This window comes from Thamnophis sirtalis, unplaced genomic scaffold (assembly GCF_051295495.1).
Source record: "Thamnophis sirtalis isolate CommonGarterSnake01/CBP01778 unplaced genomic scaffold, rThaSir2_p1.2 scaffold_13, whole genome shotgun sequence".
Taxonomy (NCBI): domain Eukaryota; kingdom Metazoa; phylum Chordata; class Lepidosauria; order Squamata; family Natricidae; genus Thamnophis; species Thamnophis sirtalis.
The window spans coordinates 19,805,914-19,820,363 of NW_028261393.1; the positions used below are offsets into that span (position 1 = coordinate 19,805,914).

Here is a 14,450-nt window from a genome sequence, read left to right on the forward strand (position 1 = left end):
CAACGTAGAATATCTTACCTGTCAACCACAGATTACAGTTAAAGCACCTCATGGAGCAGATTCTGGCTAGGCTAATCTACAATTCCCATAATCCCCTCCCTCCCCCTATAGTAGCTAGGGCTAATGAGAATTGTAGTCCAGCGATCTGGAGTTCTTCAGTTTGAGGTTTTCTCAGGCTAATAAAATTTTGACCTTCTGTACTTCTTGCTATATTGGCTGCAACAAACACACATACACACTTCTGGATGTGTGGTCACTGTTTTCTTATGTCTCTTGATTTTTTTTAAGTTTTAAGCCTGAGGGCCCGAGTCATATTTTTCACTGATATGATGGGTTGGCCACTGGCATTATATTGAATTTTTGACTTATGGGAGATTCTTTGGGACCTAAGTGTTTGTTTGAAAAGCCCATCATCAAAATAATGAAATAAAACAAAAAAGATTCTGTGTTTCCTAGAACAGAAAAAAACCACCTTTCTATGACAGCTATGGCAAATCTAGACAGCATACTAAAAAGCAGAGACATCACCCTGCCAATAAAAGTGCGTATAGTCAATGCTATGGTTTTTCCAGTTGCAATGTATGACTGTGAAAGTTGGACCATAAGAAAGACTGAGCACCGAATAACTGTAGCCTTCGAACTCTGGTGCTGGAGAAGACTCCCGTGAGTCCCTTGGACTGCAAGGTGATCAAACCGGTCAGTCCTAGAGGAGAATCAACCCTGACTGCTCTTTAGAAGGCCAGATCCTGAAGGTGAAACTCAAATACTTTGGCCACCTAATGAGAAAGAAGGACTCCCTGGAGAAGAGCCTCATGCTGGGAAAGATTGTGGGCAAAAGAAGAAGGGGACAACAGAGAAGGAGGTGGCTGATGGAGTCACCGAAGCAGTAGGCATGAGCTTAAATGGATTCCAGAGGATGGTAGAGGATAGGAAGGCCTGGAGGAACATTGTCCATGGGGTCACTATGGGTCGAACACTTCGCAACTAACAACATGACAGTTGAGAATTGTAGATAATTGTTGATTGGTCGTAGTTGATGAAAGGCAGTTGGGTCAAGTGAGACAGGCAGTTTGGACTAATGGTTAAAGTGTTACACTAGAAACCAGGAGACTGTGAGTTCTAGTCCCAGCTGATTGGCAGATGGAGTTGATGTTTGTAGATGATACGAAACAGCCGACTAATCTACAAACATCAACTCCGTCTACCAATCAGGATGCAACTACACAGCCAATCAACCCACTTACAGCAACAAAGCCAACACTCCACATACCCCCACCAAGGTTTATAGAAAGACGGCACCTCCGACCACGCTTTACTCGCACAAGCAAGAAGCCGAAAACACCAGCCTGAAGATGGCAAGTGGAACCTCACCAAAACGTTGCTATATATGAAAATCAAAATTGGACAAAATGTTACCTCCCAAACTTGCCAACCTATGAAACATTTTTTTTTACTTTAAACACATGGGTTGACTTATCTCTTTAAGACATTTCATATTCATTGTGCCATACACAAGTCAGCTCATCTTTAATTTTCCTTTACAAAAGAAAGACCTAAAGAAAGAAATACACTGTTTTTCGATTTCGAAGAATTATTTAGGGAGGGGGAAAAATAGCAGGAAGGACTATTCTGCCCCAGAGTGGTTCATGAAACACATGGGATTTGCAATAGAAATGTGTTCAATGTTCTGTCAAAAATTGGCAGTAATGAGGGGGTCTGCTATTTTCCCAAGTGGGCCGAGCTTTGCCACTGGTTCCCTCCGAGGATTACATGCCTCATTAATTGCTTTCAGGAAGTCCTTGAAGAATTCCTTGTTCTTAAACAAGTGCGTAGATTGTTCCTCTGCATCTGCCTACTGGTCTCAGAAACTTTTCTTTGTTGGATTTTCAAGTTTTGGGGGTGGGTTTTAGGGTGTTGCATACCAGTTCCCTCCTGATCTTGTACTGTATTAAAGCTTTCTCATCATTGGGGTTGGAAGGTGCCATGGGAAAGGCCCTGGGAGGCGGGGTGAAGAGATGTTGCCTAGGGAACATAAGTCAGATAAGGGACAGCATTGCCTGCAGCTGCATAGTGGGCAGAGCAAGAGGCTCGGAAGAGATTCTCTCCTAAGTTCTAGTTGTGGCCCGCCAGCAACCAGCGGAGATGGTGGCCGACTCAGACAGTGAGGAGGTTGGGGAGGAACATGGTCCTGTCCTGGAGCCTGGGGAAGGCTCTGATGAGGGCTCTGAGTCGGAGGTAGAGATGGGGGCAGGGCTGTCCGACAATTATCAGCTGCCTTCGGAGTTGGAGATTAGTGGGGCAGGAGAACAGCTGGAGCCTGTTCCTGATGTGCACATGTGCAGATCTGCCAGGAGAAGGGAACAGCTAAGGAACAAGGGCCAATTTGGGAGTAAAGGCACAGGTGGACGGTGAAAGGCTCCTCCCATAGGGATTAAAGAGGAGCGAAAGGGGAGTGGAGTTTGCAGGAGACAATTTGTTTGTTTCATTAGTGTGAAGATTTGTTTGTGACTCTCAGAGACTCCTTGCCAAGTATTTTCTTGTACAACGTTGTGTTTGGAAGATATCGGCCTGGCAGCTCTCCAAGCCTGATAAGGTCTGTGGTTGTAAATTCACCCTTGAAAGACTGTTTGCCGGGACTTTGTTGGATGTGAATGAGAAGAATTCACATTAGCTTAATAAAAAAGGGGTTTTGTTGGGACAAGAAGTCTGCTTCATGATTTCATGAAGCCTAGGTCAGAACAGTTCTCAGACTTTAAAAGCGGCAGCAGCAGAACTGTCCTTTCAGACTTGCAAAGTTCTGTTAATGTAGCTTTACAGTAAAGTAGAATTAGCTTGAAGATCCTATCTGGGTCCATCACTGAGACCAGAGATTTAGTCTTCCGAGCTTTCAAACTCATGCTGGAGCCCATCTAGAATTAGTTCATCTGATTGTGTTTCCTGTCTGGTCAACCTCGTAAAGTTGTTGCTGTTGTTAGTTGCGAAGTCGTGTCCAACCCATCATGACCCCATGGACAATGTACTTCCAGGCCTTCCTGTCTTCTACCATCCTCTGGAGTCCATTTAAGCTCACGCCTAATGCTTCAGTGACTCCATCCAGCCATCTCATTCTCTGTTGTCCTCTTCTTTTGCCCTCCATCTTTCCCAGCATGAAGGTCTTCTCCAGGGAGTCCTTCCTTCTCATTAGGTGGCCAAAGTATTTGAGTTTCATCCTCAGGATCTGGCCTTCTAAAGAGCAGTCAGGGTTGATCTCTTCTAGGACTGACCGGTTGGATGGCTTTGCAGTCCAAGGGACTCGCGGGAGTCTTCTCCAGCAGCAGAGTTTAAAGGCCAATCGACTCCTTCCTTAAAAGTAGCCCTACAATCTTGTCATAACACCTAATTAATTACCGATAGTCCTCAAGTTACAACAGCTCATTTAGTGACCATTTGAAATTATAAGGGCACTGAAAAAAGTGACTTAGTACCATGACCACCTGATCAAAATTCAGACACTTCGCAACTGACTCATGTTTATGACGGTTGCAGTGTCCTGGGGTCATGTGGTCCCCTTTTGCGAGCTTCTGACAAGCAAAGTCAGAGGGGAAGCCACATTCGTGTGACCAATTTAACAACTGCAGTGATTCACTTAACAACCTTAGCAAGAAAGGCCATAAAATGAGGCAAAATTATTTAATGCTGGATTTGCTTAACCAGCCCTGCAAACAAGATCAATACTTCAGCACAACTTACTTAATGATGACTGTATCACTAAGTAATGGAAGGTACTACACACACACATACACACACATGTAACATCTTTGGGAGAGTGTATCAACCAGAAAATATGATGAAGCAAATCGAATAATGAATGACTTGAGTGACATTTGTGGGAACAAAAAGTATATCCATAAAATGTTATTATAAAAGTAGCTCAGTTCTTTAACATATTATTAAATCTATCCATACTGATCATCTATTGCTCCATCGTCTCCGTTTTAATAGAATGTTATTTTGATGCAATGATATGCATATAATAGATGCCTAATATTATATGATAGGATTGCCTTAGAGCAGGGCTGTCAAACTCGCGGCCTGCGGGACGGATGCGTCATGTGCTGGCCACGCCCACACCCGGTTTAGCGAAGGGGGGGGGAAGTCATGATACATCACATCAATGTTGATTGCAGTTTCAAATGTTATCCCTTCGAATGCTCTTCGTGGAAGGGAGAGTACTTTCAGTGATGGTTAACCTTTTCAGGACTGAGTGCCCAAAGTGAACCTCCCAAATGCTATGCGCGCATGGCCCCCTGCACATGCCCTACTCCCCTGTGCACAAACCTAACCCTGCGCATGCATGTGTTCCCCCATGCGTCCACCCCTGTGCATGCAAACATGCACCCCGTACATGTGTCCTGCACATGCCTCACCCCATGGATGTGTGTGCAGCCCCTGCACTCACCCCACCCCCTGCGCATGCACATGTGGGGCTCCGCATGCATTCCACCCCTGCGCATGTGCCCCATATATGCTCTGCCCCGTGTGGCCCCCGTAATCACTCCACCTCCTACACATGTGCATGTAGTGCCCCAGAAATGCGCACATGTCCCCCTGCATGCCCCACACATGATGCATGGCCCCGCAAATGCATGTTGGCTCCCCACACGATGGGAGGCACGTGCAAATGCACAGCAGAGCTAAACTGGGGAGATGGCTCACATGCCATCAAAGATTCACCATCCCTGGCTGAAGTATTTGCTCTGAAGATTTGAAAGGTATGGATGAGACGTACCTGTATATTGACACATTTTCAATGGCTTCATTTGTTATGCTGTCACTGAGAACGATCCCTCTGGGTGATACTTTCACAGTCACTTTTCGGAGTTTTTTCCCACTGGCCTTTGCCTTGGAAGAGAGAAAAGAACTGCATTTAGATGTTGCCACAAAGATAAATCAATTCAACATCTTACTGTCAGGCGCCTCCAACCAAGGAAGACAACTGTAGAGTTGCTTCTAAGCCGCTTCCTTTATTCTTCTTCGCCTACAGACAGAAATATGGCCAAACCAAAGCAAACGCCTTGCATCATTAAAGGAAAACTTGGAGAACCCCTGAAAACCTTTCCCCCCCCCCCTATAAATTCTCCTGACTGCCAAGGGCGTTAGGAAGGACCAACTTACACCCTTCATCTTTATTTGACAGAGAACAAGGTTAGATGAAGCGTCTTTCATTCAAGAATGAATGAAACTCCTTCTATAATCTATCACCATTTGACTCAAGTCTGATCCTCTAAATCTGCAACTGTTTTTATGAATTTACGAACTCTATTTCAGGGGTGTCAAACTCAAGGCCTGGGGGCTGGATCCAGTCTGCAGGGTGCTTAGATCCCGTTTTTGGGTCACGGTGGGCCAGGTGCGCCTCCCCCTCAGGGCTCTGTTTTCGCTGGCAGAGGGCTCTCAAAACAAAGTAAAAAAACAAAACAAAAGGAGAAATCTTTCCCCTTTTGCATTTGAGCATGCAAGAAGGGACAGGAAAGGAGAAAGGGAAAGAAGAAAGACCAAGAAAAAGATGGGAATGTGGGAAGAGAGCAAGGAAGGAAAAACAAGGAAATGAGGGAAAGGAAGAAGAAAGGAGAATGAAAAGGGAAGTAAAAAGAGGAAAAGGAAGGAAAGAAGGAAGGAAGGAAGGAAGGAAGGAAGGAAGGAAGGAAGGAAGGAAGGAAGGAAGGAAGGAAGGAAGGAAGATTAAAATGACAGTGAGGGAGGGTTTCCAGGAAGTCTTGCATTAGCACTTGGCTACCACAGGTGCCCCAACCCGTGACCTGTGTTATGCCCACCATGGCCACGGCCAATCCCATCATGACCACATCCTCCGCCCCCCCCCCCCCGGGCCCTCCAAGGTCAAACACAACCCTGATGCAGCCCTCAATAAAATTGAGTCGTCCCCCCCACCCTTGCTCTATTTTATGAAGTGAATTCTGGTGGGCTTTCAGAGCTAGTTAATCACGTTTCTACCTCGTGCCCTTCAACTTCACTTTCCAGCTCATGACAATTAAGTATTAAGCAATGGAACATCTCACAAAATGTTGCCGCATAGAAGACCTGTGGTTATTCCGTTGCATTCCTCTCTCATTTCTTTGCATCCCCCTGTAACTTTCTTTGGTTGTGTTCACGTTGCATCCTTAACAGCTCCAGCAAAAATCTACAAACGCACTTCCAGTACAGCCTAAGCTTGATTAGGTTTTTTGTTTTTTTAATCCTAGTTAGATCTGTGGGTGACTTAGGGAGTTACGTAATCCAGCCCATTCAATTACATCACACTGTGTTGCGCAACCCCAGAAAAGTAACTAGGTTAAGTGAGTTTTGTAAAGACAGCCAATTAGTATTCCATGGTCATTCACAGTATTTCCTATTCCTTATGTAAGTCTTATGGTTAGGTTTCTCTGTATTTCATTTCTACGGAGTGGTGGTGTAATGGTAGGTAGGAGTGAGAGGAAGAGCTGCAGATTAGAAAACAGATAGGTAAGAGGCAGCTGAGCCCACAGGAATACCGGTAGTCCTTGACTTATAACAATTCGTTTAGTGACCGTTCAAAATTACAACAGCACTCGCAAAAGTGATTTACGAACATCCTTCATTGCAGCATTCCCTGTAGTTAGGTGATCAAAATTCAGACGCTTGGCAACTGACTCATATTTATGACGATTGCAATGTCCCCTTTTGCGACCTACTGACAAGCAAAGTCAAGGGGGAAGCCAGATTCATTTAACAACCATTTAACAACTGCAGTGATTCTCTCAACAATTCTGGCAAGAAAGGTCGTAAAATGGGGCAAAACTCACTTAACAACCATCTCGCTTAGCGACAGAAATTTTGGGCTCAACTGTGTTCATAAGTCGAGGACTACTGGTAATGGGAGTGCAGCTAACGTCTCAGAAGGGACTCTCCCTAGTTTCTCAGACTGTAAAGGCGAGGGGGGAGAAATGTACGTCTAGACTTACATGATTCTGTTAATTTATCCTTACGATACAAAGACAGGCGCTAGTATTCCTGGGATGTGCTTCTTGTCTGGCCTACCTCACAAGACTGGCAGGCGTTAAGGACTGGAGATGCTTGGCAGGGGAACTTTCAGGAGGCAGCAAATTTAGTGACTTTTTGAAAAGTGCCATTGGGTCAGACAAGGCTTCTTAGCAGGCTAGGTATGATCCACAAGCCATTATTGGTAGATTGGTAACCAATTGCTATCAACCTGCCTTCCATTGAGGACCTGTATGCTGCACAAGTCAAAAAGAGAGCTGTGAAAATATCTACAGACTCCTCATATCCTGGACATAAATTGTTTCAACTCCTACTCTCAAAACGACACTATAGGGCACTGCACACCAGAACAACTAGACACAAAGACAGTTTTTTCCCCGAATGCCATCACTCTGCTAAACAACTAATTCCCACAACACTTTCAAATAATTTACTAAGACTGTATTACTATTATTCTTCTTTTCCTTCCTAGTATTTATCTCTTCCCACTGATAACTATAAGCTTATTGCTTGTATCTTTCAAATTAAATTGCTTTATTTGTTTCCTAGTATGATTTGATAGCTTATTAGTAACCTTGACTATCACTAAATGTTGTATCTTTTTATTCTTGATGAATGTGTTTTATTCTCCTTATGTATACTGAGAGCATATGCACCAAAGACAAATTCCTTGTGTGTCCACAAGGAAAAGGTTGGCCAATAAACAATTCTATTCTATGCGATTCTATTCTATTCGGTTGTGCAGGCCTACTCTGTAGGATGGTAACAGTGCAAATAATTGTTGCAGAAGGAGCAAAACTATTCCAATCACAATGTGTCTTTTTCCTAACAGGACAATTCAGTAAGTCATTAAAACAAAACCCCAGCTCAATAAAAAAGTAGATAACATGAGTTACAATCAGGACTGCAAGCATTAATTGGTTTAATTGACAATTGAAATTCTGGTGAATTAAAAGGTCCCAACAATTAATCAAGAAAGCGAAGAGTTGATTTGTTCCTACCTGATTTTACTTGTAATACAACAATTAACAGGCAGTGAAAGAAAGAAAAAACCCTGAAAATGTCCTTAACACCTAGCAAATGTGGTCACTACTTCATTTCTTATATAACAGTATGCCAAAAAAAAACACCAACAACATAGTTTTGCTAGGAAGAAACGTATTTAAATTTAGAATGGATTATAAAGGATTTTTAAATCTATATTAAAATGTCCTGTATTGATTAAGCTTCACTTTTTGAAACAATAGCGGAACAAATGAAAAATGTCACTGAACTTTTTTTAACTGACAAATACTTTTCTTCTTAAGGTGAGTACAGTGTGACTGGTATGGCAATTTGCATTACAGTAAAAAATTTAGGGATCATTTGGAAAAAGGGACGGCTGATAACTAAGAAAGTTCAGTTAAATCTGACAGATGCAATGAAAATGTTTTGTCTGTTCTAACTGGACGGGCTAAATGGGATATATGTCGAGGGTTGTATGTATATGTGCTGTGCTTATATATGTATCCAATCAATACTTTAAGGGAGGTGGTGGCTCAGTGGCTAAGATGCTGACCTTGTTGATCAGAAAGGTTGGCAGTTTGGCGGTTTGAATCCCTAGCACCACAGAGTGAGCACCCATTACTTGTCCCAGCTTCTGTCAACCTAGCAGTTCTAAAGCACATACAAATGCAAATAGAAAAATAGGAACCTCCTTTGGTGGGAAGGTAACAGTGTTCCGTGTGCTGTTAGTCATGCCGGCCACATGACCACAGAGACGTCTTCGGACAGCCCTGGCTCTTCAGCTTTGAAACGGAGATGAGCACCGCTCCCTAGAGTTGGGAACAACTAGCACATATGTGCAAGGGGAACCTTTACCTTTAATCAATACTTTACAGTTTGTCCTTTATGATTGTTGGGACCTGGATTTCCATTGCTAAGCAAGGGAGTTGTTAAATGAGTCGCACCCAATTTTTTGACCTTCTTTGCCACGGTTGTTAAGCGAATCACTGCAGTTGTTAAGGGTTAGGGTTAGGCCCCTCCCATAGGAAACAAAAGAGGAGTGAATGAGGAGTGGGCTTTTGCAGGAAACAATTCGTTCATTAGGTCGTTTCAAGAGTGGAAAGTTCTGTTTGTGACTATAAGAGACTCTGCGCCAAGTGTTGCCTTGCCCTGCATTTGGAAACCAGTTATCTGGCAGCTCTCCGAGCGAGATAAGGTTTGTGTTGATAAATATTCCTCTGAAAAACTGTTTGCCAAGCCTTGCTGACTGTGATTGAAAGGAATTCACAGTCTTGTAAATAAAAGAGGTTTTGCTGGGATCAGGACTCGGCTTCATGCTTTTTAAGGGTCAGAACATTTTTCACAACAATGGGTCACTGACCTGGATTGCTTAGGGAAGCGATGGATAGACTTTTAACTCCCAGAATTCCCCAGCCAGCATAGCATAGCTGGTGGGGAATTCTGGGAGTTGAAGTCCACCAGTCTTAAAGTTGCCATGGCTGAGAAACACTGACTTAGGGACGATAGAAGACAGTTATAGAGGACGTGAATGTAAACTGGACCTTGGTCCCTCACCGTTGCCACAATCCTTTTGACAGCTGTTGCAGATAATTCTTCTCCTTTGGGCTGCTCAACCAATGTCATGCCCAGGTACTTCAGGTTGAAGAGCATGCCCTCCAGTAAGGTCTCTCGGGTGTCTGTCCAGTTCTCAGGGAGTTCTATAAAATCAAAAGAACTTTTGTTATTATCAAGACCACTTGGAATGACTTTTGGGAAGAATGTTGTACAGGAGCTCCGGCATTTTCTCGCTAGCCAGAAATTGCCAAGCCCAATTTGTGTTGAAATGTGTGCAACATTTGTTCTATTAGTGCAGGTAGTCCTCAGAAATGGGTGTTCCATCACTGGAGGCTTTTAAGAATAGATTGGACCGTCACCTTTCTGAAATGGTTATAAGGTCTCCTGCTGAAATAGGGGGTTGAACTAGGAGACCTCCAAGGTCCCTTCCCAACTCTATTTTTCCCCCTTAGAAACAGTGGCTGCTGTCAGTATGCATCCCACTCCCAGGGCTTCTAGAAGAAGACACAAAGAGATCCATCAGCCTCTAGAATAGGGGTGTCAAACTTGAGGGCCACATCAGGGCTGTGGTTGACCTTGTGGGGAGGAGGAATGGGGGTGTGGCCAAGTAGGTGGGCATGGCCAGCTTGACGCCACTCCCCAAACTGCTGGCATATTTCCTCTTTGGGTAGACTGGCCCGAAGCCACACTGGCCCAATGTTTCCTCTTCACATAGACCGAACTCACATGATGCAGGCCGCTTACATTTTCCCAGATGGCCCTGCAGGCTAGATCCGACCACATTGCAGCCGTATACAGCCCGCGGGCCTTGTGTTTGACACCCCTGCTCTTGGAACAAAAGTCAAGCAAAGAAAGCACGCAGCATCCCTTGACTAAGGAATAAATGAACCTTTTCTCAGGAAAATAAGCGTCACCGCATCCTGACACATTAACCTGGGTCCAATGGCCAACTTTTGACTTTGTTAAGTCTGAACAGTTAAACAGGAACTGACCCATGACGGGTCATTGTACAGCATCGGTGAAGACTTTCACAAAATGCTTTATCAAACTCAGATTTATACAAGGTTTTCTTTTATCGTATAAAGTGGATGTATTCTTGGTGGAGAAAACAGACAGGGAGGCACAGGAGGAACACCTCACTCTGGTTTCAAGGGGGGCAAGCCATCAGCCTTTCTCACAGCCATGAATCTGCAGAGGTGACCTGGGATCATCTCAGGAATTGTGGTATGCCTGTAGATGTCAAGGTCTGCCTGTCGTTCCCACAGCAGACAGGGCAGGAACCTGGCCACCACAACTGTTGCCAGGCAATGCTGCAATCCCTATTGTGAATAATTAAATGGGCACAATTTAACCTGTAATAGCTTATAACCCGGTGTTGCCAGGGTATTATTTTTTATAGGGGGAAAATGTCCGGACCAAACATAATTTCTAATGTTGTATTTTCCCGCTTACCAGAAGGAGTCCTCTTGTGAAGCACTGTGAAGCTGTTACCATGGCAACTCCACTGCGCCGTACAGTAGAAGACATTTTAAGGCACAAGAGGCTGTATCTTAACAGAATACACAGACCCTAAGAGTAGTTAGGAGTGTCTTACCCCCACAGTATTTTTTTTTCCAGAGAGTAAGTCATTTATGTACCAAGTTTGGTTGAAATTCTTGAGGAGTTCCAGAGTTATGCTGGAACACACCCACACAAACACACACAGAAACAGCCATTTTTATATAGATAGATTGAGAGAGAGGAGGGGGCAGAGATAGCAAGATAGATAATAATGATAATGTAAAAATGGAAATCTTTCCCGCTTCAGATGACAGCATGCATTTTTTAATTCTCCATTTCCCCAATTACAATTTTCATATCGGTAGAAGAGAATATGTATAGCTCAAGAGTTGAACTGCAAGATCCTTGGTGCTCTCTGAGTTTATTTATCTTCTTGCAGACATTTCAACACCATACAAGATAACATCATCAGTGCTAGAATGGAGTGGGGTTTGCTCTTAATTTTATATCCTTGATGGTTCATCGATTCGCTGTTGTTTACTCTTAGCATGCTTTTTTGAGTTGGTAGTTCCTAGATTGTAATATAGTTTATTTCATTGTTGATCTAGTGTTAATATTGGTGTAATCTCTGCTCATATGGGCCTTAATTGCTGCTGGAGATACCTATTTAGGACTTTTGTTTTCTGTTGGGCTTTTTGGTTGTTTCTTTTGAGTGGCATGTAGATGTTGTTTACCTCTATGTGTCTGTTGATGGCTATTATCGTCTCCTACTAAATCTAGGTACATATGACTCTTGTCTTAACATGAAACAGTTTTTGAACTGATTTCAAAACTTTTCTTTGCAACAGATCAGATCCCTAGGAAGAGCCACCCCTGGGGACTTACTACTTGGAAGGGAGAGAGAAAAAGTGTTAAAAGTAAATTAAAGAAAAGAGATGGTGCTAACAAGACATGATTTTGGCTCTGCTTCATCTGTCAGCTCTCAGCCTGCAGCTGACAACACCCCGCCCTTTAAGCAATGCAACCCTTGGCAGGAAAATAAAAGCTTGACCATGCTGATGTAAAAACTCCTTTGATGTTGTGGCACAATGCAACTGGGTTCATGCAATACACCAGAGAAGATTATAATGGGAAGGGTTGCTTGTGGTATGAGAAGCCAGCCAACATCTCAGCAAAGTGTGGGAATCAGACCATCCTCTTAAGCCACTGATTTGCCCATATGCCATGTGAATACTATCCTGATGTTTTATTGAAGGCTCAGCATGTTGTAAAGACCAGATCCATGGTTGGACTCACTGCCCCAAAACAGTGTGAACAAATCTTGTTTGGTCTGGTTTGGCTCTGCAACCCAACAAGACCGACACAGACTTCAGAGGATAATTAAAACTGTAGAAAAAACAATTACTACCAACCTGTCTTCCATCAAGGACCTCTACACTGCACGAGTCAAAAAGAGGGCAGTGAAAATATCTACAGACTCCTCACATCCTGAACATAAATTGTTTCAATTCCTACCCTCAAAACGAGGCTATAGAGCACTGCACACCAAGACAACTAGATACAAGGACAGCTTTTTCCCAAATGCCATAACTCTGCTAAACAAACAATTCCCTCCCCACTGTCAAACCATCCACTTCCTATCACCCATCTCCTCCCACTTATGACTGCAGGACTGTAACTTTGTTGCTTGTATCCTTATGATTTATATTGATATTGTTTCCTGATTTCTTATTTGAACCCTATGACAATCATTAAGTGTTGTACCTTATGATTCTTGATCAGTATATCTTTTATTTTTATGTACACTGAGAGCATATGCACCAAAGACAAATTCCTTGTGTGTCCAATCAAGAATTCTGCTCTGTTCTGTTCTGTATTGTTAAACCACCGAAATTTATTTTGGAGTAGACACCTCCAAGATGATTTTACATGGACACATAAACAATGACTTAGTCTTGACTCAAGGCTGCAAATGTGTCTGACACGGAGTCTGGCCTAAGGTCACCCAGCTGGGTTTCATGGCTAAGGCAGGATTTGAACTCACCGTCTCTTGATTTCTAGCCTGGTGCCTTAACCACTACTACACCAAAACTGGCGCGCTTCTGGTGGTCTCCAGACTGGGAAATGCTCCATGTTTCCTACCAGTCCTTAACCTGACCTTCCTTCTTCTACCAAAATAGCCTTTCTTAGTCCAGACCACTCCAGATGTGTCCAAATCCTGTAATTCTCCGTCCACATTGACAGAGAGCTGAATGACAAGGATGAGGACCAGCGTCTATCTACAGCAACATTGTTACATGGTCTATTAATCTTTTACAATGTGCTGGGTCAGGTTTCCCAACGCCCTGGATGGGGCTGAGGTCCAGCAACATCCAGAGCACAACAGGTTGGAGAAAACTACTGTGGTCAAAAAGCAATTATAAAGGTAAAGGTTCCCCTCACACATATGTGCTAGTCGTTCCTGACTCTAGGGGGCGGTGCTCATCTCCGTTTCAAAGCCAAAGAGCCAGCACTGTCCAAAGACGTCTCTGTGGTCATGTGGTCGGCATGACTAAACGCCGAAGGCACACAGAACGTTGTTACCTTCCCACCAAAGGTGGCTCCTATTTTTTCTACTTACATTTTTTACGTGCTTTCAAACTGCTAGGTTGCAGAAGTTGGGACAAGGAACAGGAGCTCACTCCATTACGTGGTGCTAGGGATTCAAACCACTGAATTGCTGACCTTTCTAATCGACAAGCTCAGCATCTTAGCCAGCATCCCCCCCACAAAAGCAATTATAGACAGCAGGGGGGAGGGGAACATTCTTTTTGCAGAGCTGTTAATTTTCTCTCACATACACATACAATGCACACCGCTGTGGAAGAAAACTGCTGTGAACCCAGGAAGGCTAAACAAAAAGTCTCCCGCAACGCAGGTCACTTATGCCTGGAATGAGCCCACAATGGGCTACACAATTGCCCTGACCAAAAATACGTTCTATCTAAATGATGACAGGAGAGAGATAAGCAATTAGTCTCTAACAGGGGACTAAAATAAAAAACAGATGCCAATTCTCTTCTATGCTGCTGTCAAGAACACCTGCGGGAATGCAGCCGTGCAATTGCCAGCAGTTGAGTTCAAATGAATTTATCTTTTAGCACCAATTTGAAAGGGGGAAGAGAGACGGAGAGGGATATTTTCTCGGTCTGAAAATCCTGCAAACAGATTCTCCCTGCAAGCTTTCCATAGCAAGCCAAGGAGATATAAGAGGTATTTCCATAAATAGATACTTACAGATATTTATAGATATTATAATCATGGACTAATAAAAATAAAGTAGCAAAATAGGTAAGGTAAAAACAGTATTAAAGGAAAAGATCAAGAAGATTGAAAAGATT

The 14,450-nt window shown here is 43.5% G+C and overlaps 1 protein-coding gene across 1 annotated transcript in view; it reads right to left on the reverse strand.

Moving 5' to 3' along the window:
* Positions 1 to 14,450, reverse strand: part of LDLRAP1 (low density lipoprotein receptor adaptor protein 1) — an 89,446-nt gene that overhangs the window by 36,798 nt on the left and 38,198 nt on the right. The window contains exons 2-3 of the mRNA XM_087727237.1: positions 9,571 to 9,713; positions 4,769 to 4,881 (exon numbers count right to left, since the gene is read on the reverse strand). Of these exons, the coding sequence (XP_087583363.1) occupies positions 4,769 to 4,881; positions 9,571 to 9,713 (256 nt within the window). The remainder of the gene's footprint in view (positions 1 to 4,768; positions 4,882 to 9,570; positions 9,714 to 14,450) is intronic.